Genomic DNA, 27,514 nt, shown 5'->3' with positions numbered 1-27,514 from the left:
AGCAGCGCTCAGCCTAAAACTGGACAATCAAACAAAAATTATTTATGAAATGTTATCAAATTTCGAAAATATTGACTTGCGTATGCTTGTAATGGAGAACACAGTAAAAGAATCACTTAGCTGGAACACATTCTCCAATGAGATAAGAAACTGCTTAAGTATCATTACTGAGCTCTTAAAGGTTCCAAAAAGTTTCAGTACAATCTGGGATTATTGCAAAAAAGTAATTAGCAGAGGAACATTTGCTGATTTAAAATCAAACACTAACAACAGAAGTTCTACTGCGCAACAGTTGGATCAAGAACAAGCTTCAAAGGAAGTTTAGAGGCCACTGGTAGCTTCTGATGGCAGTATAGATCATCTGCTTAATGACACGTTAGAAAATGTATACTCTACCCCAAATTATAAGTTGCCCCCTAGAACTTCATAAAAGGAGGCAACCTCATGGATAAGGGCTGTGCAAGAGCTTCAAAAACCACAATCATAGAAAGATCAGCTCTTCAGTTTGTAGAACCTCAAGGCTAGGGGAACAACTATCAAAGGAGGAAAAGGTATCATAGCCAGAAGAATCTGTTGGTTTAAATGTGCAATATGGCATTAAATTAAAGTTAAGGGATAAAACAGCAACTGACCTTCAAAGCTTGAAATGCAATGCTTCTTGTCAAGAGCACATTCATATACAAAGATTTCCAATTGGTATCAGAATGGCACATGGAACAGCTGAGTGTGCCCTGTCCACTCCAGCTTGTTCACGGAAGGCGAAGAGCAATGCAACCGATGGCCCAGGAAGTGCTGCTCCACTAACGATAAGTAGTGGGATTAAACCAAACCCGCTGCCGGGGTCTTTGTCACTTCCTTCCAATGGCATCACTCCTGAATCCCATGAGGTTTGCATAAGATCTGTGGCTAAAACTTCAGATAACAACTCTGTGGTCAAAATCTATGACAATGGTTTATTCCATCAGAGTGCTGACCTCCCAGCCATTAAGGATCCTAAGTTAGAAAAAAATTCTTGCCAACGGTACTGCTCTTAAATCGACGCATTTATTACATAAATGGCTATCAAGCCTTTTTGCAATACAAGTGCCCCCCATGCTGTTCTGCTTGGGGTTACGATGTTTGCTACTTCCTTGTGGAGGCACTGGTGGGCGGCCTACGGAGCAAACCCGACCTGTTTGGCGGCAGTTTTTTATTGAAGGAGAGAGACGTTCTGGAATTTACGGGCGAGTAATAGCGAGCCGGTGGAGTGTGGATGCATTTGCACACACGTAAGACGATTTGTTCGTACCCAGCCAGACCTCGTGTTAAGAATTTGCCTTTGGTTTTGGTCTTTGTGAACGATTTCCGGCTGCCCCTGGATTGATTTCTTTTGTGGATTATCACCCTGTCCTGAAGAGGCCAGATTGACTGGAAGGCCGAAACGCGACCGCGTCGACACTTTCATAATGGAGGAGTTTTTAGGTTGATAATTAATTTGGGAACTTGTAGCCTTTGTGACACAGGTTTCGATTGAGGTTCGGTAATTTGGGTTTTCGAACCATCTGTGCTATACTACCTCCAAGTGCACCTCCTAGAGTGAATGGGAGGGCACTCAGCCTTTGCTGAAATACTCTGTAGGGTGTAAATCGTTTAAGTCCTTGTGTTTTTGTGTTATGATTTTGTTTATTGGTTATTTTTTTGTGAATGTTTTGTATATAGGTGTGTACATAGTTATGTATATGATGGTACATGTTGTACAAAAAGTTTGTGTATACAATTATTTTGATGTTTGTTACAAAGAAAAAAAGAACAACGAGATATGAGTCTAGTGATTGCAAAAAACAATAAAAAATGTGTAATCTAGTCCCTGTGTATGAGTGATGGGGTGGAATAAATTGGATTATTCTGAAGTGCACTAAATGGCATTGAAATAGGTGAATTAATTGTCCCCTATTTAGATAAGTTACTGTAGATCCTTTCCTCCTTTTTCCTTTGTTCTTCTATTGTTCTGCACTAGGGACCATAGAAGCACACAGAATTATGGCTATCAAGCACTCTGCAATTGTTTTATTCATAGCTACTTATTGGTCCCCCGGACATCACAACATCTTGAATAGATGTGATATATTGAGAGTCCTGCTAGGAGTTAGATTCATTTCGCCAAACCCTATGTAAAAGGGGGACACTAAAATAACATGGTGGGCAAATAAGCATATGGCAGATTTGATCCTTAGCAATAATGTCATTCTAGCCAATTGGAGCATATTGGTGCATGAAGGTCTACCTAAACCATATCCAATGGTGTTTGAAATTGTGCATGCCCAGCCAAGAAATCATCACCAATAAGAACAACACAAGTCCTCTGTTTTGGTATCAGCCTTGGGTCCCTCTAGTCATGATTTCAAGACTGGCTCCCACAGCTTGAGAATCAACATGCAGTCATATATATATATAACGCTTCAACACTCAGGGCCCGGGAGATGCCCATGGTCCTGCCACTAGTAATCATATTATCTGAGATCACACATAGCAGATGGTTATATGGAATATTGCAGGCCTAAAGCAAAAACTATCTGATGAGGGCTGGATAGCAGTTGTTAAATAAAAAACAATTTGCTGCTTTCAGGAGAATTGGTATATGGATAACACTATTTTGGATGGCTTTTCTATATAAACTATGAAAGCCATAAAGGCAACAAAAGGGAGACTGAGAGGAGGATGAACTATTTGGATACTTACGTTATTGGGTAGAGTTAATCATGTATTTTTCAATATTAACAATAATAGTTAACTGTTGCCTATGTCTAGCAATCTATGCGAACTAGTCAAAATGAATGCCTAGTTTTGGCGGGATTACAGTCTGCAACTCAAAGAGCTCCAAGAAGCAAGCTGGAACCCTTTGACAAAACTTTGTCGTCTTCACACTTTACGCTTTAATACCAAACCTGACATCACATTGGTCCATTTGGATGTTTTACTTTATTCTGTTATCTGCAGTTCCACTTATTCTCCAACTTTGCTGATTCACAGTTTAAATAGAGATGCCTCCTTAACATCTTTCCTGCTAAAACATTTGCAGCCTCTAAATGGCTTTCTTCCCTCAGATTTACCCGCACACTAGTCGTGCTTATCAGGGGAGCGTGTAAGCTTGATAGATTACATATTAGCTAGCCTGAAAGCCTGGCAGTCGGTTGATGATCTAGCAATTGAACAAAGAATGAAGAGCAACCATGACCTGCTGATAGTACGTCTAAGGGTTCCGTCAAGGGTCAACTTTTGGTAGCACTTTTTTTCAAGAAATAAGGAAATATGCATCACAACTAACAACAAATAGGAATTCTGTAACTTTGCCACAATAGGTCTAATCTAATCTAGGAAGCCTTGCATTGGTCTTGCTCGAGCCTTAAACCTCCAAGAAAATATGATTAAAGAAAAGAGATCCCCACTATCCATAGATAATCAAAATATCGGCGGACAAGCACTCAGCAACCTAATTTAGGATGCAAGCACATTGTCAACAGTAACCCTATGTATATAGAATGGTTTAATTCGGAGTACAACACATTAAAACAATCTGTTCTGTTAGCACTGAAAACAAGACACATAACTTTAGATATGAAAATCCGCCTAAAAATATTAGGACAATAGTACACGTGTCTTGTTAACGGCAAAAAAATTCAGGTGCACCTAAAGGCCTGCTTCCTGCTTTAAGTACTTTCATCATTGTACATTTCTTCTAGCTATGAAAAGTCTATCATGCCATGGAGTGAAGCATGGAGTGGCGCCCTGGCAGATAAGGAACATAGCTTGCAGGAGAATCAAAGTCCTTCTCTAATTGATTCACCAGGAAGTATTCCACTGGGTAAGGAATTTTCCGACAGCAAGTACATGTAGCAATCCTCAACCAGAAACAAAACAAGGCCCCTGGCTCCGATAGGGTACCAGGAGACAGATTTAAATCTGATCTTGCTTCTTGGGTATCCATTTTAACTTCTGCCTACAATGCTATCTGGCTCCAGGGGATGGTACCAGCATCATGGAAAACCACCATGATTGTTCCTCTACATGAGAATGCCCCACAGAATGATCTTGCCAATTATCAACCAATCTCCCTGCTCGATGCAGTAGGGAAAATTGATGCATAGCTTTTGCATACTCAGCTAGATAATTGAATATGTGATAATGGGAGCATCAACACATCACAGGAAGGTTTTAGAGGAGGCCAAGGAACAACTGATCAATCAGCCTGAAATATACCACTATTAAAAAATCCAAATTATATCTGTTGTTTATCGACTTGAAATGGTCTTTGATACCGTAAACCATGAGTTGATTTGGAGAACACTATTATCCCTAGGCTGCCCAGAAATATTGGTATCGGCAATTAAATTCCTACGTTCTAATATGCCTTCAATCAGATAAGGCCTTAGAAGAGAAGAAACTGATAGCTTCAGTATTAAAGTTGGGGTAAGGCAGGGTTATGGTCTGGCCCCAGCTTTGTTTAATATTTTTATCAACAATGTTGACAGCTATCTGAAGGCCCTAAACATCAATATACCAGTCTGTGAGAGCCAAGAATTGCAATTCTAATTATTGTCTGTGATTATATGCTCCTGACACGTACTAACTTGGACATGCATGAACTTTTGAAGGCAAGATAAAGGAAGTTCCAGATTAGCACTACAAAAACAAAATACATGATATTAAAGAGCAGTACTACGCGGAAGAGTTCCTTAAAAATCTATGGAACTTCTGTAGATCATGTAGAACACCATGACTACCTTATGGTGAGATTTGATTCAAATCTGACTCGATTGACCCTCCTACTAATGAAAAGCGAGGCCTCGCTAAGTCAAAATGATGGTGGAGTCCTCAGCTTTCCCAAAAGCCAGGGCTGCAGATTGATTGGCCTCGCCCTTGAGGCATATCAATTGCAAGCCCTGTTGGCAGGGCTTTATAGATCAAAGCTCTGGGGATGTAAAGAGTCCAGGGGGTTGGCAAGGACAGAGGATCACTTTTTATGTCAACTACTTTTCCTTGGCCCTGGGACCCTATGGACATTCTGAAGCTTGAGCTGTTTCTTAAGTCGGTTGAGCAATCTGCAGCATTAGTCCCCTCCGATACTGGGTAAGAATATGGAAAAAGCCTGAGTTGAGGAGTTATTTGGTCATTATGCAGGAGGTCTGGCTGCAAGCTTAGCTTGTAAAACTATCCTCGTTCAATCATGTAGCAACTACTTTGATAGCTATTGGCTGCACCGACTGTGGAAAGTGGCAAGATTGTAGGAAAGGTTTTGGCTTCATATCGGCAACAATCAGACAGGGAAAAAGAGAACCTGGCTCCAGATTCTCATTTTTACTTTTGAACCATATCTGGACGTGCTTTATCCAGCTCTTAATAGATCTCTACATACCAGTTTTAGATTAGGCACCCTGCCAGTGAAAAAAGTACAGAGAAAAAAGTTGTTCATCCATCTGCGGATGCAAATTTGGGGGGATACAATCTGTAATGCATTTAATGTTGTTCAGCACCTTTTTTCCTGAATGCTAGAAGAAACTATCTCCATCCGCTTTTTATTGTTCATGGTACAAGACATTGTAATGATGCCTCGATATTATGTATGTGCACAGATTCTGAATTCATCTTTAAAAAGGTCTCTTTATATATGTGTGTTTTGGAGATTAACTAGATCATTTAATTCAACACTGATAATTGTGAAATCCAGGGTCTTTGAATAAAAGTTTTGCATACCTGTTTGTGATTGCATTGTTTAAAGCTCTCAACATAGTTGTTAACATTTGTTTTTGTCAGGAAATGGGGATCTTTTAGGAGCACTTTATATGCGATTTTAAACTTTCTTGGAACTATCGCAAGACACATTACAAAAAAATCTTTGTAGCACTGAGCCCTTAAATGCTAACTTTTGCTTTAATAAAGTAGGCTGACATAATATATTATTCTGATTCTGACACATGTGTGTGCTGAGGCAGTTTCTTTGAAGTGTAAGGGGTCCATTATGATGATGGGCGGATTGCCTCCGCCAGGGTGGCGGTGGCCACCGCCACCCTGGCGGAGGCAATCCGCCCGACAAGCACTCTCGTTTTCCCCTCCGCCAGATTAGGATGGCGGAGGGGACAGCGGCGGACGGAAAGACCGTCCGCCGCTTTACCACGGCGGTGATGGATTAATATGGTGGCGGTGTCCAACGGACACCGCCAGCCATATTACAATGGCACCAAGTAGAGGCCTTTCCGCGGCGACAATGCCGCCACGGAAAGGCAGGCGGGGATTGCTGCGGGGGCCCCCTGCAGGGCCCCCAGGTTGCCACCACTGTCGGGGGGCACATGGGGGGTACCTATGGTACCCCCCACATTTGCATATGCAAAGCGGCAGGCACCGCGCGGTGCCTGCCGCTTTGCATATGCAAATGCAACAAAGCATTTTTAGCATTGTGGCGGGCGGTGCAGAGTGCACCGCCCGCCACAATGCTAAAACTACAGGATGTGCCCGCCACTGTGGCGGGCACATCCTAATTCCCCCCACGGGACCCCCTTATGGCGGGCGGTCCCGTTCCCCACTATGGTGACGGGCGGACAAAGTCCGCCCGTCATCATAATGGACCCCTAAGTGTTGTAGGTGACAGCTCTTTCTCTCCCATCAGGTAAGGATGGCCATTCCTACCAACACCCAGTTCCCCTTTGTGATACTGTCTGAGAGGAATACACAAGGCTAACTGCCAACTAAACCTAGTAATGCGACCCAGGCACCAAATGGATAGCACTGGAAAATGTCAACTTCTAAAAGTCAAATTTTCAGAATTGTGACTTAAAATCCGACTTTACCACAGAGAGTTTAAAATAAGAATTCCCTAGACACCAATCATAACGTTTCTTCCTGTTCCCAAACGCAAGTTACACCTTAATAAATGTAGTAAGGTAACACAATGTTATCCTATGTAGAGGTAGACATTACTGGAGTGAAAACTATTTTCAGAGTTTTTCATTACCAGGACATGTACAATTTAAAAGTACATGTCCACATTTTAAATTCAGCACACATTGCTCTATGGGCTGTTTAGGGCTTACACTAGGGGTTACTTTTATCTTTTTAAAAGGGAGGATCAGGCCAGGCAAAATGGTTTATTTTGCCAGGTCAAAATTCCAGTTTAAAACTACACACAGGCTGCAAAGTCAGACCTGAGACATGTTTAGAAAGGCTACTCAACTATGTGGCACAAACAGTGCTGTTGGTGCACTAGTAGCATTTAATTTATAGGCCCTATGTACAGATAGTATCCCTTTATCAGGTACTTCTAAGTAAATTAAATGTGACAATTGGGGGTAAAACAAAGCAAACACAAGGAAATGATGGACGGAGTGCTGAAACGTATCAGACACTCTCCCCCAGTCACAGATCTGGGTTGAATCCATCATCGTGCTTTAGCTCACTATGCCACCTCAGTTCAGACCCAGCTATATGCAAATCAGTTGTGACCATGTGCCTCATGGGAACAGTCCAGCCCGAACTGCCAAGCCAGGTCTTCACTGAAACAGAAACAAGTATCCTGGGACCGGTTTCGGGGTAACACCCTCATCAGCAAGGCTAGCTTGAATCCAGTGGCAAAGTGAGCAAGGGACCCATGTCTGGGCATATCCTGCCAAATTAGGGCGAACAAAGTAAACACAAGGAAATGATGGACGGAGCACGGAATCTTTTCAGACACTCAGCGTTGAATCCGTCATTGTTCTTTAGCTCACTTCACCACCTCAGTTCAGGGCGCATGGTCAAGACTGATTTGCATATGGCTGGGTCCAAACAGGAATGGCATGGTGAGCAAGAAAACGATGGATTTAGGCCCAGATCTCTGTACTGGGGTGAATGTATGACCTTGTTCTGCATTCTGTCCATCATTTGTTCTTTTTGCATTTGTCACCCCGAGTGGGACGGGTATGCCCAGACGTGGGTCCCATGCTCTCCATGCCACTGGAGTCAAGCTATCCTGGCTGATGAGGGCTGAAAGCCCGAAACCGGTCCTAGGATGCTTGTTTCCAGTCCAGGGAGGACCTGGCTTGGCAGTTCGGGCTCGACTGTTCCCATTGGGCGCCGGGTCAAGACTGATTTGCATATGGTTGGGTCCAAACTGGAATGGCATGGTGAGCAAACCAAAACGGCTTTAGGCCCAGATCTCTGTACTGGGGTGAATGTATGACATTGTTCTGCATTCTGTCCATCAATTGTTCTTTTTGCATTAGGGGTAAACCAATTTTATCAGGTTTAGAGGAGTGAGCACAAGCACTTTAGCACTAGTTAGCAGTGGTAAAGAAGTGCCCACGGCTGACAGGTCAAATATCCCTACTTTGAGTCTTTCTCACTGTTTTCTAGGTTTTTTTTCACGTTGTGACACCTGGTCTGGCCCCATTCTTATAGGCAGAATCAGTCTACTGTCCTAATTATGGGTTCCCAGGTGGAGGATATGATAATTATCACACTCAGTGAAATCCAATAACCCGGGGTTCAGAATTAATTGGTTGCCATCATTTCCTCCATTTACAAAAAGGGGATAGAATTTGCAGAGTGTGTTGCTTTGTACACTAACAAATGAATATCCTTCCATTATCAGGCGTGTTCCCCAGTAGGCTTTGCTTGTCAAACCGACATAGGGAAAATTACATATATGTGGAGTTAATCACACCCAGCAATTACCCAGTGAGGTGAGATCCACAAACATATAAAACTGGGGGTAGATCCTGAATACCAACTTCAGAATATTATTAGTGCTTAATATCGTACGCAAAAAGATATAACGTAAAAGTCAAGTAGGACATATCAAGCTTTGGTATATCCTTAGTTTTTTTACAACAATTTTCAACATTTAAATAAATTAATTGCTAAAATATGCTAGTTATTTTTGTTTCTCTTTATACTATTTAAATTTTTTAGAAAATGGGCATCATTACGATGCGGGCAGATGCGTAGCGGACTGAAACCACCCAACCATAGGTCGGCGATTCCGACCGCACAACTTGGATGCGGCCATGGGCCGTCAGAAACATCCGTTTTATAATTGCAACTTGTGCGACATACGTAAAAGTCTGCAGCAAAAGCTACCATTTTTTTAAACACCCCTGCACCATGTGGCAGGCACCTCACAATTCTTGCCACATGGTGCTGGGATGTTTAGGAGGGCACACAGGTGCCCCCCAGCCCTCATAGCGGAGGCCATGGAGGGACAAGGGCCCTCCTATGAGACCCCAAAGTCACTCTCCGACAGCCCTTCCATGTCATAAAGGCCAACATGGAAATGTTGTTGGAAAGAGACAGCATAATCCTGATGGTGGAGCTGAGGCTGGCTTTGCTGTCATTATGGGATTGTGTGTGTTTCCAATGCTCCAACGGGCTCAAGTGCTCTGGGCAGTCCCTCTGCCCAATACCTCTGCCCGCCACAAGAGATTCTGGGTAACAGAACTTGGTGAGAGCCAGACAAGTCACCCCATACTGTATCCCCCTGGGTGTCTAGTTTTCAAAAATGTATAGGTTTGCTAGGTTTCCCTAGGTGCTAGGGTTCAAAGTCTACAGCTAGGCACTTTGCAAAAAAAAGGTCAGTTTACACTGTGAAAATGTGATGTGTCCACATTGCGTTTTGGGCCGTTTCCTGATGCGGGCACTAGGCCTACCTGTACAAATGAGGTACCATTTTTCTCTGAAGACTTTGGGTAATGCGGTGTGGATCCACACAAATTCCAGAACTTTGCCCCACAGAAATGTGAGGGAATTGTTTTGTTTTTTTTACAAAGTTTGAGGTTTATCTGGGTAACAGAACCTGGTGAGAGCCAGACAAGTCACCCCAACCTGGATTTCCCTCGGTGTCATATTTTCAGAAATGTATAGGTTTGCTAGGTTTCCCTAGGTGCCGGCAAAGCTAGGGTTCAAAATCGACAACTAGGCACTTTGCAAAAAAAGGGTCAGTTTTCACTGTAGAAATGAAGTATGTCCACGTTGCGTTTTGATCAGTTTCCTGTTGCGGGCACTAAGCCTACCCACACAAGCGAGGTACCATTTATATCAGGAGACAAGAGTAACATGGAATTGTAAAGCAACTGTTATTACCTATTGACTTTCGATGCATTTCTGCCTTTCAAATGAAAGCCAATGTGTAAAAAAGAAGTACTTTTTGAAAAAATGTCTTTTAATTCTCATGCTATTATGGGTACTCAAAATTTCGGACACAAATGGCTGTTTTTTTCAACTCATTTTCAATGTATTTATTTATTTATTTAGTGTTTTATAGAGCGCAAACTTGACCCGTTAGGTTATCAGAGTGCTTTACAAGGGTCATAGAGTTATACAAAGGTTAAGCATCACATAATATTCACACAGTGCAGGAAATATGATGGATAGAGGACAAGTATGTACAGATTATATTTACAATTACACAAAAACAGGGCCCCAGGTATCTTGGGGGAAAAACTAGGTAGTCAGGTGGGAGTCTAAAGCCGGAAGTTAAACAGGATCTCAGTGGTGGTTGATGGCAAAAGTTAAACAAGGAATTTACCCATAAGGTAGGTTTTGGCTTCCTTCTTGAAGCATGCCAGAGAAGGGATTCTTCTAACGGCGGGTGGGAGAGAGTTCCATATTCTTGGTGCTGCCCCGGAGAAGGCGCGATTGTACGTTTTTTTTTCTCGAAAACTTGCAGGTTGGAGGAGGTGGTCGCTAGCGGACCGGGAGATTCTGCTTCCTCCAGATATCACAAGTTTCTGTGCAAGATATGCCGGGGAGTTTGCGTATAGCGCCTTGTGTGTGATGCATTTTATGTTAAGTTATGTTATGTTATATCCATTTGTAGCGCGCTCGGATACTCGTGAGTGTCCCGGCGCGGTGCCAGAGGGATACAAGGAGGAGCTATCAAGCAAAGAAGTGAGTCTTAAGTTTCCGTTTAAACACATATGGGTCCTGAATGGACCGCAAAGCTAGCGGGAGGCATTCCAGGCTGCACTTGCCTTCACCACAAAAGAGCTACCCCCCACCCTCTGGAGCTTAAAGCGCGGGACCCGAGCCAAGCGCAAGGACAAAGATTGGAGCACACGCGAAGGCAAGTAAAAGGAGAAGCGCCTCTGAAGATAAAGGGGGCCATAACCATGGAGAGTGCGATGGGCCAAAACCAGGGATTTGAACTTGACCCTGTCAGCGACAGGCAGCCAGTGAAGAGAGTGCAGCTGGAGAACCACACTGTTCCTTGTCGTAATGCCCAATAATAATCTGGCCGCCGCATTTTGGACCACCTGAAGTTTTTTAAGCAGGTAGCCAGGGGCGCCAGCATAGAAGGCATTGGCGTAATCCAAGCGTGATAAAATCAGAGCACATGTGACAGTTTCTCTTGCTGCTGGCGGGAGGAGAGGAAAGAAATTCCTCAAAGTCTTGAGGAGGCCGAAGCAGCATCCGGCCAGTTTCTTAACATGTGTTGTAAAAGAGAGACTCTCATCGAACCACACTCCCAGGTTTTTAGCGGGCTGTCCCAAAGAGAGGGGTAGATGAGAGTCAGGAGGCCACAGCTGCTCACGAAAGTCAGCGGGAAACTTGCCATAGAGTAGAATCTCGGATTTTTGTTCATTGCACTTAAGTTGTGCATCGGCCAGCCATTTAAAGATGGAAACTAATACCAGTTTCAGCTGTATCCTGGCCTCGAGAGGAAGCCAGTTCAGAGCTTTCAGGTGTGGAGTAATGTGGTCGAACTTCCTTGTGCCGGTAAATAATCTGGCGGCCGGGTTGAGGCAGGCTTTCAAAGGTGCCAGGGAGGTCAAGGGTAACCCAGAGAGAGTGGAACAGCCATATTCCAGTCTAGAGATGACAAGTGCTTGGATTGCCATTTTTAGGTCAGGAGCATTGAGGAAGGGTTTCAGTTTCCTTAGGTGGCTCAGGTGGAACCTGGCTGATTTGGCCATCGAGTTGATGTGATCTTGCATGTTTAGATTGCAGTCCAGGGTTACTCCCAGAGATTTGGCTGATTCTACGATGGTCGGTGGGCAGTGTAAGGCTGTGATGGACTTTATCCATAGCTGAAGCGCAGAAATGATTTTTGTAGGGGAGATTAAGAGAAATTTTGTTTTCTTTGCGTACTGTTTAAGATGATTGGAGGCAAGCCATTGGACAGTCAGTTTCAGGGCCTCATTCAGGGAGAGGATCTCCTCAAGAGAAGAGACTTTGATGTAGATCTGGGTATCGTCAGCATACATACGGTTGGAGATATTCGCAGTGCGTAGAACATCAGTAAGCGGTTCTAGATAAAGGTCAAAGAGGGTGGGGGACAGGGTTGATCCTTGAGGGACTCCGACCATGACTGGAGAGGAAGCAGACAGGTTACCGTTAACTAGGAAATTTTCCTAATATCAACAGTTAGTTTCTATAAAGAAACCTTGAAGGATCTACACAAATGACCCCTTGCTGAATTCAGAATTTTGTCTATCTTTCTGAAATGTATAGCTTTCCAAGATCCATTATTGCTTTCACACCCATTTCTACCATTAGCTGGAAGAAGGTTGAAAGCACAAAAAATATCAAAAATAGGCTATGTCCCATTAAAATGCCAAAACTGTGTAAAAAATAAAAATGTTGGTTATCTGACAAAAGTCTGACAGTCCCTGAAAACTGGGAAAATGGTGACTTCAGCCCCACAAATCCTTTGTTGATTTAATTTTCAAAAACAGATGCTTTCATTTGCAGCACTTTTTTCTCATCCCCCCCCCAAAAAAATGTAGCTGTATTTTGAGTGATTTCTGGGTCCCCTCCAGGAATCCACACACCCTGGGTACCTTTAGAATCCCCATGATGTTGGAAAAAAAGGACGCACATTTGGCATGGATACCTTATGTGGTCAAAAAGTTACAGGGGCCTAAGTGCGAACTATCCCAAATTGCCCCAAAAATGCTTAGCTGGGCATTAGGAGGGGGGTGGGGAAGGGGGTGGGGCGTTGTGGGGGAAGGCATAGCAGCAAAGGGGTTAAAATCAAAGTCCCAGATATTTACCCCAATTGTGTATATGACACCTAAACTGATGAAGTTCAGCCTCAATCATGTGTCCTGTTTTAAGACACATAAAGAAAATATTACTTTACCTCCTAAGGAATAAAATGCTTCCATTAACAATTTGTCTTCGAAACATTCACATGCATGATTCGCAACTCGCACATTAATGAGCAGCGCATTGAAAGGAATTTTGAGAACTTTTGCGGAAATTAGTTTATTGTGCTTTTGTTAAATTTCTACCTCTATCACAATTTCTTTTTGCAGGTATTTTCCTATACTGCTGACAAGGAAATTCGCACTGATGATTTATGCTTGGATGTTTCCAGGCTCAATGGGCCTGTGATCATGCTGAAGTGCCACCATATGAGAGGCAATCAACTGTGGGACTACGATTCTGAGGTAACATAAATATTTTCACTTTTACTGATCTTAAAATGTACTGAACAGAAGTAATTTAAGCCGTACGTCATACGTATATAAACAAAATGAGGATAACGTCCCACAGTTTTCCATTAGAGCCCGACACCAGATTTCTAGTCTTTGATTCTTCTTCACACCTCTTTCTTCTGCCACCCTTAGACTTCCTGTATCCGTATCTTCTTTTGAAAGTTATTTTCTCCTTTCTTCTTTTGTTTCTTTTTCCTCTGTTGTCTCTTTTTTGTCTCTTAATCAAGGGCAAACCCGGAAGGAAAAAATGTTGTCCCGGGTACCAAAGATGAGTGCAGGTACCCAACACCAACAACCAACAGATCAAATTAAGGATTTGTGTCTAGAATTACACATTTTTGAGATGGTTCGTTACTGCACTAAAATCCGCATGTCTTTCCCACTGTTCCATAACTTCCAATGCATCATAAACAAGAGGGCAGCTTGCATTGGTCAATGCTGGCTTCATAATATGAGCTCTTCCTACATCAATGCAGTATTTCAAAGCTTCATTGACGAGCTATTGAAGTTCTGTCACAACAAAATCACATTACTACGCAAGCACGAGTAAATTGAGCTATCTACATTTAAAGTGGCTGCTTTTATTCGGTGACACATTCATTTTCCCTTCACTCCACAGCTCCTACCCAGCAATAACAGCGCTCTGATTCTTTTTCCTATGCAAGCGCCTCACTCGATCTATATCATTTAAGCTTCACGTCTTCAGTACTGCTATTATTCGGACTCTGTGTATACGCATCCTTCGATAATCAGATGAAGTCCAGGCTTCTGTTCCCTCCCAAGTTATTTATCCTTTCGTGCAACCCATCTGTCACTGCCTCATTCCTCAAGCACTTTCTCTGATTGTGTCTTTACTCTTCACTGACAATCAATATAAAAAGGAATTTGAGCACATCCTGGTTGGATTTTGCAATCAATTACCCACAAATATAAGATCGAATTCTATAAAATTGCATGAGACTTTTTTATTATGCGGTAGCTATCTTGTAGATCGTGATTATTAGACTATTTTACTGCGTGTCATTTTCTTTTTCCTTACGATTATGCCCGCAGTATAGCGCTCTCTCATGGGTGAGTAGGTTCGAGTATAAATGGTTTGCGAGAAATGTGAAAACAGATGTGTGCAGTGTGCTTGCAACCTTTATCATGCAGCAAAGAACTAGACCTATGGGTAGTTGTGGTAAAAGAGTATGTAAAATAATTTATGCTAGAACCGAGATATATTTTAATTGCACTGGAGTCATTTTAATAATTACGCATTACGCTTGTAATGCAAAATTACGTGACTACGGCATTTTGAATAATTGAGGGTCATTTGGACTAAAAGTCCCAAGGCAGTATTACAAGAACAACAAGCTAAGAGAGAATGAGCCGCTGCTGGCAACTGCTGATAGTGTCCCGTGGCATTTAGTGCAATATTTTTTTATCGCTAAGAGGGGTCGACTTTGGATGCGAAGTTGCATTATGCACTAAGAAAATAGATCTACAAGCTGGATTATGCTTCTCACACAATTGCACATATTTACAAGCACTTTTGTGATAATTAGGAGTCATTAGGCTAGAGGGAATTACCCCAGTTACGCCCACCGCAAATTTATACTAACTAACAGATGATGAAAGCAGGGATCTCGTAACAAAAAGCATTGGAAAATTCCTTATATACTTGACGACAGACACCTGCATGTAATAAGCATAAAATCAATAATTCTCACTAGAAATATGGCTCCTTTGCCTACTTCTTGTTCCAAGTGCATACCTGACTACTAAACCGTAAAGCTTTGAAAATGATTCCGGCACTGTATTAAACTATGATATCAGTGGTACAATATTATTTCAATCACATTTACAGAACTGAGTTAATAAATATTGTCTTCTAAATATATCATTTTTCGTTATTTAAATGAAATCATCTCTGGCTGACTCTGCTTATTCAATTTATAGTGTGACTCAAATTATTCCAAAGAATATATGTAGGAGGCTGGCTCTCTATATAGTGTACTAAAACAAACTACACTGTGCAGAGAGTCCACCGGATCCCTTACTGGTATACAGAGGCAAAAGTGAATAATACCAATGCTCTTTTTGTGGTAGTGTGGGCAAGTAATTAGGCTTCTCAGAGGGTAGTGCTAAGCATTTATTGTGCTCACAAAGATAATGACCACACACTCAAGAATAAATACGAGACCAATTTGTAAAAATGACAATGCTTTTTATATAATTTTTCAGACCAAGAAAATCGTTCTAAGGTATGTACTTTTTAAGTTATGAATTTTCAAAGTTCATGAAATAAATCACTATTGTGCGCAATTATGCACAATAGAAGTCAATAGGAGAAAATAGGACAAAGCATATAAAATCATACAGTGGGTTCTAGGGGTTTATCTTGTGGATTTAGGTAGGTAGCAGGGCCAGATCCAATGTTCCAGCAGCAGTAGATCAGGAGCATCCCGGATTTGACCGGGAGCCGGGTGCTGAGGTTGTTGGTTGGTAGTCAGCACTCTATGAAGAAGGGGGCCACCTTGAAAACACGCTGTACAGAGGGACTTACAGGTACGTCCGGGACATCCTACTCAAGGGAAAAGGTCTCAATTGATTCAGGACCATGAGAACACATCTGGTTTGTCAGTAGCCAGGTCGTACGGGCTGGGTGCAGAGCAGATAGGGCAGCCAAGCATTGTGTGCCGAGATGGTCCTCGGAGTCAGGGTAGGCAGGTTGCAGGGACAATTCAGGGACAGCTGGGCCTCTCATAGAGTGGGTCTCAAGGGTCTCAAAGTTACTCAATGGGTGTCTGTGTTCTGGGTAGGTGGAGTCCGTATAGGACTCTTTCTTCTCTGTCTTCAGTGTATGGGGTCCGGTACCCTGGGATTTGGCACCGAACGGCTCTGGTAAGTACTGGTGTTCTCTCACTTGATGGCAGGACAGATTTGAACTCTGGAGCTCGTGTACCTTGTTTGGCTTGGGTGCTGCATCAGAGTCACCGGGGAGCTGCAGTTCGGAAAACTGGACTTCGTGGTTTGGTGCCTGCACACTACAGGGTAGTAGCTTCTCTACTACAATGTATGTTCTCAGCAATTGGTCGAATGCTGGATGTGCTCAACAATTATTGAGTCCTGGAAGCAGCAGGGGTTCGGTTCTTGAGCCAGCAGCTCTTCTTTGTCCATTGCTCTTCTTAGGTCCGTCGAGTCTAAGTTCAGGGTCCGGGGATGCCACCTAATTACTAAATTTAGGGTCACTGAAGTGGGTGATGGGTAGTAGCCAATGGGCTACTTACCTTTAGGCTGTCTACACCCTCTAAATAACCACTGCCTGTGGGAAGGGACACTACCCAAGCCCTGATAGGTTGATTTCCTATCATTACAAGATGGAGGAATTGGAAAAGTAGTGTCCTCATCACCTGCCCCACCTTAGGGATGGTGCTGGCTGAATGTGGGCACACCTCTGAATCTAACTAATTTTCCCACCAGTCCTATTGCCAAAGAGGGAGCAGGAAAGGGGGGTTGGCATCCTCCACTATATGGAGTTGCCTGGATTGCATTTGCAAGGCAGTATCACTTTTGAAGCTTCCCGCCTTTGCAGGCCCTCCCGGCCCGGAGGAGGTGTAAAGCCCTGCTGCCCAGAGCAGGCTTTGTTCCTGGCCTCTGAGACGGGTGGTGCTCGCCCCATGAGGTAAGAAACATGTCTGGTGGTGGCAGGCTAGCTAAGACTAGTCAGAGAACACACCAGTGCTTGGTAGGTTCTCAGGGGTCCCTCTAAAAGGGTCTCCTGTGTGCATTTATGAATAAATCCATCACTGGCATCAATGAGGATTTATTAGGACGAGTACAGGGGTACAGTGATGCTATCATCGAGCTAGGAAACTCATAATGACAAGTATCCATCCCATGTACTCTCTGTAGCTTCCCTGTGCACTTACTGTAGGAAGGTGGACACCTGACTATGGTTACCCCAGATTTTTTTGCCTTGCGTTTAGCTGGTTTTCAACTTAGTTGGCCTGGGATCCTGCTAATCAGGGCCCCAGGGTGTCTGCTCTCTCTGTAAAAGGGACTCCATGTACTGTAGGTACATACCAAATTGGATAGTGGGTCACCTTTGTGAGTCCCTGTATAGTGTACCATAGGTACCCAGGGCATAGGTGCACCCCAGGCCTACTGGGGGCTGCAGCATATATTATGCCACCTCTGGTTGGCCATCTAAATTGACACAACTGGCTGATCACTCAGCTGGGGCAAGGTTGTGTAATCACCCCTTGCTTAGGAATAGTATCCCTATCCCTACCTTATATATAGACACATAGTAACCTATAAGTCACTCCTATGGCAGGCCTTAACAATCCTGGATGCAGAGTGCTTGGTTATGTGTGAGATGGTGCTCCAGCATGAGCTGAGCCTGTCTGCAGCTTTCGGAACCATGTCCTTATAACTGTTTTATGATATTGCCATACCTTATACTCTTAAGTGCATTATAATCCTCGCGGTTGAATGCTAACTTTGGTTTGGCTTTATCTAAACATGTCGTGTAAGGTGTCATACGCTTTGGAATACTACCCCCTCGCCAATTCTGGCGACGGGGGTAGCATTCCACCCTTCTAGAGGGAGAAGACATGTTAAAACTACTGTACCCGGTTAAAGTTAACCAGAGCCCCAGCATCACAAAATGGATGCTGCTGCCACAGACACAAGTCAGACCTCCTGCTGCTGGGAGTCCTTCCAGTCACGGAGGTTTGGACAATAGGTTTCCTGCCTGAAGAGGTGCGAGCACCACCCCAGACAGGACTTTGTGTATTGGGACAGGGTGGGCTAAATAGATTGAGACACTGCCTGGGGCACACTAGGTGCCCATGCATAGTCCACTTCAAACCGGTGCTGGGGCACTCCAGCCCCAGCTCTGGCGCAAAACTGGACAAAGGAAAGGGGGTGTAACCACCCCCCTTCCTGGTCCCACCCATTGGAGGGACCTAGACAGTAATCCAGCCCCTTTTAGTTGTGTAAAGGTAGGAGCTGAACCCCAGGACTTTAGATTAATCCTGGAATCGACTTGAAACGAAACTCTGGACTCTTCGACATTCACCTGAGCTGAAGACTGAAGAATCTCCCTTGTGGCCAAGGAGTGACCACCTTGGGCAACCAGGCACCATCCAGCAACTAGACGGCTTGCTTTGTCCCTGTTCCCGCCGGAATTCGAGCACAGAGCCCGACAAGATCCATACTCCCAGACTTCTCTGACCCCACTGCACGACTCCAGCACAGCTGGGCACCGTGGAAGGCATTGAGACACGTGGGACCGGACATCTTGGAAAGCCTGCAACTTGCTACCAGTGCAGCTCCTGAGGCATCCTCGAAGCTGTGCACTGGGGACTGAGACACCCCGATACCGAGCTCCACCTGCACTGAAGTCCAGCCCTCCACACTCCACGAGTTCTGCGTGGGGCCCTTCTGCTTGTGTTCCTGCTCGACGCGTTGTCCGGTTGCTGGCCCGTTGGCTAGTAGCCCTGTGACGACGATCCTTTTCAAAATCCATCGCTGGTCTGGTTGCTCCAGACTGGCCCTTTTCTTCCCTGAAAAGGTGAAGTACCTCAGACCCTCCTGGTCTGCACCAGAAGCTTTTTGTGTATCCTGCGTGGGTTGCCTTTGCTTAGGCTTGTTGGCTCCAATCTTGAAGTCGACCCCTCCATCTGCGAGAACCTTCATGGGACAGCTCCTCTCCAGCACCTTGTCGTCCTCGACGCCTCCTGGTCTGCGTGGCTGCAAAGACAAGATTCAGGACAGCACCTGATTGCTCCTCGACGACGTCTGGTTCCTTCCTGGTTCCACCCGGTCACTGGCTAGTGACCTAGACTCTGTCCCCTCTGCTTTCAGGTCTTCTTCAACTTCGATCCATCCTTGGATCCACCTGGACATCTACCTCCTGGTCGCCTGCAGCATCTTCTTCCAGGGCTCCATAGGAAACAACGAGAAAACCCGACACACTTTGACACCTATGCACCCGCAGCCCGTGGGTGAGGTAACGCGAGTACTTCGGTGCTCCTGTAGGGATTGACTATCCTAGTGTTTAGTTTTATTAGTTGTGTAATCCTAGTTAGACCGGAAGTGTCCTAAATCTTCAATTACTTACCTTTTAAGTTCCTATTGACTTTCTATTGACTCTCGCGCGAGTGTACTGACACTGCACACGCCGCCTGTGGGCCACCTACTCCTAAACTAAGGGTCAGATAGTATAGCCCCAGCAATTCCCTAGGCCCTAGGCCTTCTCCTTTCACAAGTCGTGGTTATTATACCGCTTACTTAGTATATGGTTTTACGCTCCCCAAGGGCTTAACTGTAAATGGTGCTCTTTAAAGTATTTCTAAGAGTAACTTGTTATGTGCTTTTGCCTCTGACCTCATAAAGAGTTCAGAGGAGTGTGTTAGTAAATAAATACATATATATATTTATATATATCCTGTGTGGTGTCCTTTCATTTGATATTCAAGGGTTTACATATGGTAAAACAGCTGGCTTTACACACCCTCAAGAGTCTTTTAGCCTAAGACTGTTCTGTCCACGCTACCACTAGGATAGCTGGTCTTTAAGGTTGACTTACAACCATCACCATAAGGGTTGTTTGGACTGGTGCAAGGTGCTCACTAGAATAGTGAACATTATATATCAGTCCAACTTCTCAAACTTACAATATACAAGGATGGACTTAGATATTGTAACATGATATCTGTTCATGCAGATATGTCCACACATGAGATATAGTGCAGCCTGCCTTAGGGCTGCAAGGTCTGCAGTAGGGGTGACTTACCTATATCTCAAGCAGTGTATGTGGGCAAGGCACACAGGGATATGTGCCATCACCTCTTCAGTTTTCTCTGCAACAAGACACAGCCTGCAATGGCAATCTGCCTGACCTTGGTGGGGGCCCTACGTTAGCACAGTTTGTGCTGCAACCTTAGTGGACCCTCTTCAGCTCCAATGCCCTAGGTATCAGGGGTACCATTTACTAGAGACCTACGGGGTTGCTGAAGTTGTGCCAATTGTGGTACAGTTTTAGGAAAGAGACATGGCACTTGAAGCCTGGCTAGCAGGGACTTTATTCACTTACAGCTTGCATCAGGCATAAAGTGGGGGCTAACCATGCCAAATGAGGCACTTTCCTACAATATCTGCATGGCATTTGCTACATTGAATGCATATCTGACAGCCAATAATATAACTCTTCCTAAGTGCCTATAAAACATGATTAGTCTATCCTGCAGTGCTCTCTGAAGATATAAATAATTAAGAGTCAAAATGTGAGATTCCAAAAGGGCAAGCTCACAAATGGTTTGACAATTATAAAATATTATTTCCACATACAATAAATACAATTCATAAATGATCCCTCCAACAACAGTGGCAGATTTAATCAGCATGTGAGCTTAAGATGTTTAGACTCTGGAGGAAATTATCTTTCATTAAGTAGTGCAGAGAACACGTAAATGTGTAACTGTGAGTGAATGGAAATAGGAACCCTTGGAGGAATGACGGCAAATGTTTGTCATTATATTTGCTTATGTGTTTCCTAAATGTGATAAGTGAGGATTGAAATTAAAGGGGATATGAGATTCTGTGTAATCGCAGTCACACCTCTTAGTGAATATTTACTGGAAGTGGCCTCTCCCTCTCCAGTAATGTTGTCCTGCTAAAAGCGGTAATACACTTGCCACCAAGTACAAAGAGAAGAGGTAGCAATCTCTCATGCCATTTGCGCTACCCTCCTTCTGAAAGGCAGGCAACTTTAGTATTATATAATCTAAAATAATACTGCTGGATTCTATCTTCACAATAGTGTTATGGTTGGAAAGCTCATTGTGCTATGGTTCACACTGAAAGGTAAGGCCCTGAATTTGAGATGATTAGAAGCTGGGGATAGAATTGTGATTCCACGTTTATCTAGATTCCAAAGGGAAACACTTGGAATAGGAGATATTTGCTGCACCCTTTTCTAACCTACTCACAATTAGCGACTTAGGCCAAGTGTACTAAGATACTAGTCACAAAATGTTGTTGCAAATCGCCAGTCTACTTTTTGCCCCAGTTTCTAATTTTATGATACAACCTATGTAGTAAGAGGTCACTTTGCAAAATAATGAACCGTAGTGGGTCACAATTGATCAGCCTAATGAATGGTAATTAGACAGGACAACAATTTCGACACAGTACAACTGGCTTCCAGCAGACCACCATCCCTGTGATTCAATTTCAAAATTTAAAAGTATAGCTGCCACTTCCTCTGGAATGGAGTAGTCGAACGCATATCATGCACAGTAATTGGCATTATTGTTTCCTCTATTAGTTCCACATATTCTTTGCAGATTTCTGTCTGTTTCATTGATTCTCCCTATGCCAATGTCTCATAGCCATTAATCAGAAATATTTTTAACTTCAGGGGTGCACTTTTTAAACTGTATAATAGGGTTTTTTCGAAAGTTAAATGTGGCAATTAGGAAAAGCCAATTGAAGCTTGTTCCGGGGAGCTCAGTCACATTACTCCTGGTTAGCAGGGGTAAAGTGCACAACGTTCTAAAACCAGCAAAAATAGGTTTGAACAAAAGGGGAAAAATCAGGGATGACCACACAGAAAAGGCCGATTTCCCACAGCCAGTGAACAAGCAATACAGTTATGAAAAAGGAATACTCGTGCACTGACCCACAATGTGAATTAAACTTTTTAGAAGCAATGATTGAAGGAGTTTGACCCAAAGCCTAGCCTATATATTTTTTGTTTATTAATGACGTGCTCTCGGGCAGACAGATAAAGCTGTCTGTGATCATGCCTCAACTGGAAGAGAAGCAAAGGAAGTCAAGCCCCAAGTGCAGTGGCGTCACTAGGGTTGGTGTCACCCGGTGCGGGTAGCTCATGGTGTCACCCCCTCACGACTTACCGCATGGACCTCCTCCGCTCCGAGCGCCAGTGGACACAGATGGCAAATAACTGGACCGGACAGAATCCTTAGTAAAGTTTGTAAATTTAGTTCCTATATTTACAAAGGCCATAGTGCACCGCCCGGGTCAGGACTAGCTTAGGAGGCTGGAAGGGCGGGACCGGACAGGGTCTTCTATTTATTTATGCGTTTTTATATAGCGCGGACTTTACCCAAAGGTGTCAGAGCGCTTTACAATAGGAACAGTAATGAAACATGAGGAGAAAATTACAAGTGAACAAATTACAAAAGTAAACGTTAAGTTACAAGAGGTAAAAGTGACAATTGTGAGCAAACAAAATACATGAGGTTGCAAACGGTGCATTGCAGGAGGAAAAAGTGACATGTGTGCAGTTTACAAGTGCTTAAAAGACAAACTATGACTGAAGGCAGGTTTTGAATTTTCCAATCCCTGAATGTAAGAGCTTCACATCCACTGTCTGAATGCCAGATGCATTATCTACACGAGTAATTAAACTAATAACAGTGTATAAAAGCAATTACTAATGCGTCGTTATTACTAAAGGAACACTATTGTGAAAAATTTGAATACTGAGCAAAAAGCACTGTTTCTAAAGTTATACCTTGCAGTTAGCATGCAATTCCTTAAAGATGGTTCATAATTCATTAAGCAGGTATATTACAAGGATGGTAACCTGAGACCTATCTCACTCAAGAATGCCTGCAATGAAAGCAGTAACTTGCTGAGCTTCCTACGTAAAATACAAATCTGTGACCTGCATGGTGTATGCTTCACTTTGCAGCTGGGACATCATGACATCACATTAACTCTGTCTCTTTATACTTTGTATGAGTCAGGCCGGCCTGTAACTAGACTGCACACAGATCTCGCCAGCAAGTGTATTCACCACCAAAGAGTTATCTTACAGCTACAATGCTTTGGAATTTGTTGGGTAAACAAAGATCTCTGCACTAGGTGTCTACAGTCTAATCCCAATAAACTATTTTAAAGTGAAGTATGCTCGAGAGAAAAAGAAATACAATTAGAAGAGGTATAATACTGCAATATATGGTAGGCACTCAAGCACAATAACAAACGTTACGTTCGTAGGCAATGGTGGCACTTCTGCAAGTATCAAAGCAAACGAAATGCCATTACCGCGCAGTCCCCGGCAACACTCACTCAAAAGATCTGCCAAGGTGCCCTTTTTGTCAACTGGAGAGCATCGTTATATTCCCACCCAGGTAGATTTGTCCACACACCCACTGTGTTAATCTGAAGAGGATCAAGTGCACAAAATCTGATAGTCTTTCTGTAGAGCATCACCCCCATTGGGCACACCATGAGATGTGCCTGCCTGCATTCCTATTGTGCTAGAAGGAGCATGGGTTACACCTTTTGTGAAACAAAACGCCCACTGTACATCCAGACAGAACACGGTCTGTCTAAATAACCACCTTAGACATTCGTACTGCTTTACAAAAGAGACACGATGAACACTGCGGAAACAACACCCTCCGTTTAGCATTATAAACCCATAGATTGTGCGAATACCGGTTGTATTGAATCTGCACAACATTGTGTTCACAACGATTGAAGGGATCGATCAAGTACAGATGGGGGGAGAGAGTTGTTTCTTCACCTAGATATTACAGGGGGGCTCCTTCATGTTTAGGCACAGGGAGGGAGATGTGCGATTTGGCCAGAATGAAGCTCTGTGTGTTGGGCCTCCCTGCAGAGACAGCAACCCGGCTCTCCAGCTTCAGGGTCGGCCGCCCTACAGGGCAGTGTGAAGCAGACAGGTGTCCGGCAGTGGGCAGTGGCGCTTGAAGGTGGCTGAAAGGTGGGCTTCAATGGTTACTGCTTTTCGAGTGGCCCAACTTGAGACCTTGTGGGGGCTGGGATGGTAAGGTACCCCACTCTAGCGTGTCATAGGGTGGTGCCTGTGATACTAACTGTCTGAACCCCCCACCCCTATAACGACTTAAGAAAGGGTGGGGACTGGGGAGACCTTTGGAATTAGCATGCAGGCGGCAGGCCCCGCTCATGGTGTTTGGTAAGAACAGGCTCCCTCTGACCGGCTGGCAGGGTACAGTACAGCAGGAAAACACTTCCTATACATGAGTTGCACCCTTTTCCTTTAGAACAACAGTCTCGCCATGGCTGCAATTGTTGGGAGGAATTGCACAGCACAGAAGGCCTAGCTGAATGCTAAGAACGTCCTTCTTTTGTTAGTTCTTCCAAATGCCAGCCTGGCTGCATCTTGGCGGTCTAAAATTTCATGTCCACATCGAGGGTGTTGATTTAAAAGGATAATCTCTTTCAGAGCCCTGCCCTGATTACTAGGTGGTGATGAGAGTTTGTTTTGTGACTGTCTACACCGTGTTTTCAAATAATCAGCGTTCACAAGTCGCACTTATCAGGGGGCACATGATGACATGAGGTGTGGTGGGGGGGCCGGGCCCAGGCCTATCGTGACTGCCAAAATAAGGAAGGAAGAAAGCTTTAGCCTGGTGGTGCACCCGCCCGAAGAGGGCCGTGTTTTCGTTCGTTTGTGCCAGTAAAAAAAACATGTGCTAACTGAATCATAATCAGTTCATTTGTGTGCCACATTTTTAATTTAGTAGGTTCATGCAGTATGGTATAGTGCTCAATGTGCACTAGAAGCATTAGGGCTCTCAGACCTCGGTAAACTACAAAGCGAAAACATCGGGCCATATTCTCGGATGTATTTGCAGAGGTCGGACCAGCTTACATGTGCAAATAGCTTTATGGACGATTTCTAAACAGCTTTTGTTTTTTTACGAATACAAACCCCTATTCTGAAAGTAAGGTGTATAGATACGCGTTTTGAAATCTGGCAGTGATTTTTTGCAATGGCACAGTATATTTGGTTATTTTTCTCGACTTGGAAAATCTGCACACCGATGGAGAAACCGCCTTCACATGCAAACACACGACGTCTGGTCTATTCCTTCCTCTTTCCGGCCCTGAATAAGGACACACATCAGACATTGACAGGACAGAGTGAATCTTTGACCCTTTCCAGAGTCGGAGGGCTTTGGGACCTCCCACAAACTCACGTTTGTAAGTGTTCCCAAACTATCCTAGGAAACCACATTAATCCAGCTTAATATTACACTGAGGTTGTGTATAAATCAAATTTACATGTACAAATGATTGTACAAATTGGCCCATAGTTTGAAAAAATCCGCATCCTGAAGGCGGAATCGAGCATTTCAGAGCAGGAAGCTCCTGAATTTTTGCTTGAAAACCCATAACCGTAGTTCTTGATGGGGAGCCACACCGTAGTATTCTAATAAATAAATATTATTTCTCTCTCTCTCACCGTCCCAAATTTGAAGGGGAGACTGGAGAGACAACGACGGCGCTCGGGAATCCAAACACGATATCATCAAAAGTAAGAAGAACGACCGAATGATGGTGGTCTCTGCTCTGGTGATGTCGTCGTCGGTATTAATTCTTTACTCTCACGACGACGCACCACGGACGAATGCACTCTAATCTCCCCGACCTCTGGTGGGCGCGTGACCGCCGTGACGCGTCAGCAGCAGATGCGCACTGCTCACAGCGCGCGGGGGCTGTCCCAGGCCAGGGCCGTCATCATTGGCAGTGCTAATTAGATTGACGGCCCTGGCCCTGGGACTCAAACTGCTGGGTATGCGGCGACTAATCAAATCAGTAGTGGCGGCCAGCCAGGCAGGCAGCTAACTTACTAGATTGGTGTCACCCCAGATGGGGTGACACCCGGTGCGGTCCGCACCCCCCGCACCCCCCAAGTGACGCCGCTGCCCAAGTGTAAAATCGCAATAAATATTCTCTTGTTTGCTACTTAGTGTTCAAAATATTTCCAAGTGGGTTGTGCGATGGAAGGGGGAGATCATAAAGCCACCTTTTAAAATCATATTTTTAGTCTTGGGTACATTTTACAATCTCTTGTATTCACATGTTAGTTGTGGTTATCTTTACAAGGGTCGTATTTTTTCCAGTATCTTTATCCTATGGACGGTTCACTTTCAGTGTGTCGTTAGGAAAAAAATTTCACTGTTTTATTGAGTCGCAATGGGAGGTGAAATTTAAGAGCCACTTTACGATAAGCAAACAAGAACGAGGGACGCAATGGTACCTCAAGCTATCTATTGCTACTAGCCATGATCGCAGCCCAATTTCTTTAAACAAAAAGTAATTTGTGGCATACACTCTTAACCACATTGTTGTTTGAAAATACAGGGGTAGATTTACAAGCCCCTTGCGCTTCCTTGAGACGCCATTGTGTCACTTTTTTGGACGCAACAGTGGTGCAAATAATGCGGCCAATTTACAATGGGACTCATCTAGGGAGATGCATCACGTTGTAAAGCCCTGCGTCACATTATACCTGCACCAGGTATAATGTATGCAGGCTAGGCGTTCAAACACAAAAAGTCATGTAGAACTGACACAGTGAAATTTACAACATTTCACTGCGCCACTCTTCACTTTCACTGCGTCAAAATCCCTACGCCTGCTCAGACCAGGCTAAAGGATTGACGCATTACTTTTTGTATGGGAATCATCTATCTGTTGTGGGGCAGGGCTGGAGTTGCGCCACTTTCATGAGCAACTCAGCAATGTGCCACTTTTGTGCCAAAAGATGCGTCAGTATTTCTGACGCAAGAACATCTGACCCACAGTCTTTTGACAGGTGGTGGAAAGCAAAGCAAAAATTAAAACGTTTATACCGGTTTTGAAAATATTTTATTACAGCCAACACAGTCTTAAAAGGGGGCTAAACTATTACCCCATTCGGAATCCTCTTTGGCCCAGTCCTAATCTGTGAGACGGAAACGCCTCACAAGATAGGGCTGGAACGAGGATGGAGATGAGGGGATAATGTATCTGTCGCCTCAGCAAATTTTGCACTCGGTAAGGTAGACTTGGTCGCATTTCAAATTAAAACAAACATCCACATTTCTAATTATAAAACATCGTTGTTAGTAATCTGTTTTTCTGCACAGGTGAAATGACAAGAAAAAACGTTAGATGGCGATAAATGCTGAGAGATTGCCATTCTTCGTACTTAGTTCTGTAAAATGAGACGGCCTCTACCTAAACAAACGTCTTTTGTTGCTGCAATGAAAATCACTACTTCGCTATAG

At 43.9% G+C, this 27,514-nt stretch overlaps 1 protein-coding gene across 3 annotated transcripts in view; it reads left to right on the top strand.

Moving 5' to 3' along the window:
• The window catches only part of GALNT13 (polypeptide N-acetylgalactosaminyltransferase 13), a 1,001,053-nt gene that overhangs the window by 765,664 nt on the left and 207,875 nt on the right, over positions 1 to 27,514 (top strand). For all 3 annotated transcript variants that reach the window (XM_078681726.1, XM_078681725.1, XM_078681724.1), the window contains exon 10: positions 13,263 to 13,397. In XM_078681726.1, coding sequence (XP_078537852.1) covers positions 13,263 to 13,397 — 135 coding nt within the window. The remainder of the gene's footprint in view (positions 1 to 13,262; positions 13,398 to 27,514) is intronic.

The sequence above is a fragment of the Lissotriton helveticus genome, chromosome 3_1, assembly GCF_964261635.1.
Source record: "Lissotriton helveticus chromosome 3_1, aLisHel1.1, whole genome shotgun sequence".
Lineage (NCBI taxonomy): Eukaryota > Metazoa > Chordata > Amphibia > Caudata > Salamandridae > Lissotriton > Lissotriton helveticus.
This window is presented reverse-complemented; position numbering and strand designations above follow the sequence as displayed.